Source organism: Rhincodon typus, chromosome 5 (genome assembly GCF_021869965.1).
Source record: "Rhincodon typus isolate 14 chromosome 5, sRhiTyp1.1, whole genome shotgun sequence".
Taxonomy (NCBI): domain Eukaryota; kingdom Metazoa; phylum Chordata; class Chondrichthyes; order Orectolobiformes; family Rhincodontidae; genus Rhincodon; species Rhincodon typus.
The window spans coordinates 72,066,545-72,072,683 of NC_063336.1; the positions used below are offsets into that span (position 1 = coordinate 72,066,545).

At 43.4% G+C, this 6,139-nt stretch overlaps 1 protein-coding gene across 1 annotated transcript in view; it reads left to right on the forward strand.

The window, feature by feature from the left end:
* The first annotated feature begins 259 nt into the window (after positions 1-259).
* cad (carbamoyl-phosphate synthetase 2, aspartate transcarbamylase, and dihydroorotase) overlaps positions 260-6,139 on the forward strand; it is a 121,271-nt gene continuing 115,391 nt past the window's right edge. Inside the window, exon 1 of the mRNA XM_048597065.1 lies at positions 260-647. Within this exon, the coding sequence (XP_048453022.1) occupies positions 539-647 (109 nt within the window). The 5' untranslated portion in view covers positions 260-538. The remainder of the gene's footprint in view (positions 648-6,139) is intronic.

The following is a 6,139-nucleotide window of genomic DNA, read 5'->3' on the forward strand; positions in this document are numbered from 1 at the left end:
AGCTGACCGCCTTCTAATGTAAGGGCAAGCCTCAGGTTTGCACTAGAAAAGGATGTATAGAACATAAAATTGGAACTGGCCGACGTGTTTGTTCTGTGAGCTGTTCAAGTTTTATTTATGGCTATTCGGACAGATATTTCATCTGTTAATACTTTGGCTGGTATTTAAATAGCGACTACAGTACTTATCAAAATTAAACCCTCACCAAGTCTTGAACTCATTCTAGCATTGATCATGTCCCATTTCTAGCTTCACCTCCAGTTGTGGGCACGTCACTTCCTTCGTGGGAAGGTTTCGTGAAAGGATGTGTATTTGTTGGCGGTCTGCGACTTTTACTGAGACTCATTAAGGGTCGAGCAGGAATAAGTGTTGTTCAGCGAGCCCAGCAAGTTCCGCTGCTGTGGTTTTGAACCCAGCGTAGCGCACAATCTTTTGTTCCAAACTGCATTGCAGTGTGGAGCTCACGTGTTAGGCCTCAGGACGAATCTACGATTGTAACCCCAGCAGAGAGACACAGCTGGACCATCCTGCATGTAATATGCCGGGGAAAGTTGCAACAGAGGAAACGGCGAGGCTTTTCTTGGAAGATGGCTCTTCTTTCAAAGGCAGGCTGTTTGGTGCGAGTACCAGCGTCTTTGGAGAAGTCGGTGAGGTTTACGGCGAGTCCCGGGCTGTTTTATCTCGACAAGATGCCGTTTTGTTTAGGTTGAACTTTGTATATGTAATTCAGTTCTTCTGCGGAACATTTCAGATGTTGCTAACGTGAACACGTTAATATGTGTAAAAACGATCCCCACCAAAACAGAGCAAGTGACGCATTATCATTTTTTCCCTCAGATGATTGCTCTCAATTTAGTTTTAGAAAGTTCCTATAAATATTTATATGGTGATTTATTCTGTTGATCTAATTGATTTATGCTGTTATTTTGAATGCAGTGTTTTAAGGACGTCCACGTGTTTCGCTTCCCTATGGCCATGGAGCACCAACCTGAAACGTTCAGATTAGACGGTTAACGTTGTCCCCTACAACTGTCGAGTAGTTGAGGTTTTTGCGAACTGTTTTTTGCAAACAACCCGTAAACATTACACAAATTCCTTTTTCTTCGCATTTGGTACAAACCTGACTTTTCCAGTGAACCTGCACATTGAAACTTCCCACGGTTATTGTAATAGAACAGGAATGTAAGAAATTATGAACAAAAACAAAGTTGCTGGAAAAGCTCAGCAGGTCTGGCAGCATCTGTGAAGGAGAAAAGAGTTAACATTTCGGGTCCAGTGACCTGGTTTTTATGTAAGAAATTATCTCTTTTATTTTTTGCCCCACATCCTGACTACTGCTAGGAATCCTGTACATAACTCCCGTCAGAGTCTTTTTTCCCCTTTGCCGTTCCTCAACTGTACCCACACATTCCACGTCTTGTGATCCTATGTTGCTTCTTGCGATTGACTTAACATCATTTCTTACTAGCAAGGCACCCTCTCTGCCCATCTACCTGCCGTATCGACAGGACGCATACCCTTGGAAATTTAGTTCCCAACCTGATCTCTTTGCAGTCACATCTCTATGATGGCCACAATATTTTATCTGCCAATTTCAGTCTGTGGTATAAGCTCATTTACCTCGTTTTGTACGTTGACTTTATAAATGAATGCAAAGGTTACAGAGAAAGGGCAGGAAAGTGGATGTGAGGAATGTCAGATCAGCCATTGATCCTATGAATTGAGGAGCAGGCTGGAGGGGTCAAAAACCCACTCCTGTACCTACTTCTTATGGTCTTGTAATGGAGTCATGAACTATTTTCTCCAATGTCTGCCATTGTTCACCAACATTTTTCCCTCACCCCTTTGGCCAATGCACTCCAGTAGAGACCATCCTCATTACTTTGTAATTACCCTTATTTGTATTTAGCATAGTCATTTCCAATCCAGGTGTCTCACTCCGTGCTAAAACTTTGCCAAATTCTACCACGCAATAGCTACTGTTTGTGAAGGGATCTTTGACTCTACCTCATTACGTATAATCAAAAACAAGTCAGCCTGATTCCTGTATCAGAGATAGTAGGAACTGCAGATGCTGGAGAATCTGAGATAACACGGTGTAGAGCTGGATGAACACAGCAGGCCAAGCAGCATCATAGGAGCAGGAAGGCTGACGTTTCGGGCCTAGACCCTTCTTCTGAATTGAAATTCAATTGAAATTGAAATTCATTCCACCAAGACCAATCTTTGAGCCACACATTTAACTCCTTAACATTATTAACCTAATTTCAGTTTGCCTGTGGCTCAAGAAGTAATTTCAGGATTACCACCTTGCCGGTTCTACCTTTCAATTTAGCTGCTAATTGTTTAAAATCTTTCAACAAACTTCTTTTTTAGGCTTATCAGTGTCATTGGTACCAACATGGACAAGAGCAACTGGAGCCCTTTCTTCCCACTCTAATTTCCTTTCCTGTCTTGAGGAGATGTCCTTAACCTTGAAACAGTAGAGGCAACAGAGCCTTCAGCACTCTCACCCACAGCTGCTGAAAACATTATCTATGTCCTAATTACAGTGCCCTCACCATTACCGTATTCTAATTTCCTTACCGCATTTGAATCTCTCCCTGTACTACTGGTGCCTTGTTTACTTCACTCATCCTCTTTGTAGTTTCACTCTTATGGTTGATAGCAGATCTCAGGAAAAAGATTTTCTGGAATGCTTATGACTTTTTGGAGCAGCTTGTGGAAGACCCCACGAGGGAACAGGCAATTCTGGATTTGGTGATTTGTCACGAGGCAGACTTGATTTTGAAGCTTAAAGTGAAGCAACCCTGAGAGGACAGTGACCATAACATGACAGAATTCACCCTGCAGTTTGAGAAGGAGAAGATTGAATCAGGTGTAACTGTATTACAATTGAGTAAAGGTAACTTTAAAGACATGAGGAAGCAGCTGACCAGAGATGATTGGAAAGGGACCCTGGTAGTGGAAGATGGTGGAGCAAGAATGATGGCATAAGTTTTGAGGGGTACTTTGGGAGGCAAAGCAGGAATTCATTCCAAGGAAGAAGAAACATACTAAGGAGAGGAAGAGGTAACCATGGCTGACAAGGGAAATCAAGGATAGCACAAAAGCATGCAAAGTGGTGAAGATTAATGTGAAGCCAGAGGATTGGGAAGCATTTAAAACCAGCAATGGATAACTGAAAAAAAAACAAGGGGATACAAGATGAAATACAAGGGTAAACTAGCTAGTATTACAAAAGGTGATTGTAAGAGAGAGGTGAGAGAGAAGCAAGAGTGTACATTGGACCACTAGCAAATAAGGCTGGAAAATTAGTAATGGGAAACAAAGAATTGGTAGAAGAACTGAATTGGTACTTTGCATCAGTTTTCACAGTGGAAGACACCAACAACATATCAGAACTTTTCAAGAGAGTCAGGGGCCAGAGGTGATTTTAGTGGCCATCACTAAGAAGAAAGTGCTGGGGAAGCTGAAAAGTCTGAACGTGGACAGATGGACTGCACCCCAGGGTTCTGAAGGATGTAGCTGAGGAGATTGTAGAGGCAGTGGTGGTGATCTTTCAGGAATTGCTGGAGTCAAGGAATTATGCAGCATGGAAATAGACCCTTTGGTCCAACTTGACCCCATGGTAGGCTGATGGAGAAAGTGAAGTCGCATGGGGTCCAGGATGTACTAGCTAGATGGATAGAGAACTGGCTGGGCAACAGGAGACAGAGTTGTAGTAGGAGGGAGTTTCTCAAAAATGGAGAACTGTGACCAATGGTGTTCGACAGGGGTCTGTGTTGGGACCACTGTTGTTTGTGATATACTTAAATGATCTGGAGGAAGGTATAGATGGTCTGATTAGCAAGTTTGCAGATGACACTAAGATTGGTGGAGTAGCAGATAGTGAAGGGGACTGTCGGAGAATGCAGCAGAATATAGATAGATTTGGAGAGTTGGGCGGAGAAATGGCAGATGGAGTTCAATCCAGGCAAATGCAAGGTGATGCATTTTTGGAAGATCCAATTCAAGAGCGAACTATATGGTAAATGGAAAAGCCCTGGGGAAAATTGATGCACAGAGAGATCTGGGTGTTCAGCTCCATTGTACCCTGAAGGTGGCAACGCAGGTCGATAGAGCGGTCAAGAAGGCATATACGGCATGCTTTCATTCATCGGACAGGGTATTGAGTAGAAAAGTTGGCAGGTCATGTTACAGTTGTATAGGACTTTGGTTCGACCACGTTTGAAATACTGCGTACAGTTCTGGTTGCCATGTTACCAAAAGGATGTGGATGCTTTGGAGAGGGTGCAGAGAAAGTTCACCAGGATGTTGCCTGGTTTGGAGGGTGCTAGCTATGAAGAGAGGTTGAGTAGATTAGGATTATTTACATTAGAAAGACGGAGGTTGGGGGGGAGCCGGATTGAGGCCTACAAAATCATGAGAGGTGTAGACAGGGTGGATAGCAAGAAGCTTTTTCCCAGAGTAGGGGACTCCATTACTAGGGGTCATGATTTCAAGGTGAGAGGGGAAAAGTTTAAAGGAGATATGCGTGGAAAGTTCTTTACGCAGAGGGTGGTGGGTGCCTGGAACGCGTTGCCAGCGGAGGTGGTAGAAGCAGGCACGATAGCGTCATTTAAGATGTATCTAGACAGATACATGAATGGGCAGGGAGCAGAGGGATACAGATCCTTGGAAAATAGGCGACAGGTTTAGATAGAGGATCTGGATTGGCGCAGGCTTGGAGGGCCGAAGGGCCTGTTCCTGTGCTGTAATTTTCTTTGTTCTTTGTTCTTGTTCTTGTTCTTGACTGCACAGACCAGATGTCGTAATCTGACCTGGTCCATTTGCTAGCATTTGGTGCATATTCCTCTCAACTCTTCCTATTCATGTACCCATCCAGATGCCTTTTAAATTTTGTAATGGTACTCTCCACCACCACCTCTTTTGGCAGCCTTGTTCCATATACAGATCACCCTTTGTGTGAACAGGTTGCCCTTTGGATCCCTTTTAAATTTTTGACCTCTCATTGTAAACCTATGCCTTCTAGTTTTGGATTTCCCTACCCTGGGAACAAGAACTTGGCTACTCACCCTATCCATGCCCCTCATGATTTTGTAAACCTCCATTCAACCTTTCCCTTTAGCTCAAACCCTCCAATCTTGACAACATCTTGTAAATCTTTTCTGAACTTGGTCAAGTTTAATGACATCTTTCCTGTAGCCGGGAGACCAGAAATGTACGCAGTATTCCAAAAGTGGCCTTGCCAATTTCCAGTACAACCGCAACATGATATCCTAACTCCTAAACTTAATGTTATGACCAGTGAATGCAAGAATGCCAAACACCACCTTCACCACTCTGTTTAATTGCGACCCCCACTTTCAAAGAACTATGCACCTGTGCCCCCAGGTCTTTGTTCAGCAACTTTCCCCAGGTCCCTACAATTAACTGCATAAGTCCTGCCCTGGTTTGCTTTACCAAAGTGCAATACCTCACATTTATCTAAAGTTAAACTCCATCTGCCACTCCTCAGCCCGTTAGCCCATTTGATCGAGATCCTGTTATACTCTGAGGTAAACCTTCTTGGCTGTCCACTGCATCACCAATTTTGGAGTCATCTACAAATTTACCATATCTCCTGTATTCATGTCCAAATCATTTATATAAATGACGAAAAGCAGTACAGATTGTTGTGGCACCCTGTTGGTCACAGACCGCCAGTCCCAAATCAATCTTCTACCACCACCCTTTGTCTCCTAACTTTAAGCCAATTTTGTATCCAATTTGCTAGCTTTTCTGTATTCGATCTAACCCTGCTAACCAATCTATCTTGTCGAACGCCTTGCTGAAGTCCATGAAGTGAGAGTCTACCACTCTTCGTCCTTCAATCTTCTTTGTCACCACTTCAAAAAACTCAATCAAGTTAGTGAGACATGATTTCCCTCACATAAAGCAATGTTGACCATCCTTAATCAGTTCTTGCCTTTCCAAATGTGTGTAAATCATGTCCCTCGAATCCCCTCCAACATCTTACTCACCATTAAAGAAAGGCTTACAGGTCTATAGTTAGAGATAGTAGGAACTGCAGATGCTGGAGAATCCGAGACAACAAGGTGCAGGGCTGGATGAACACAGCAGGCCAAGCAGCATC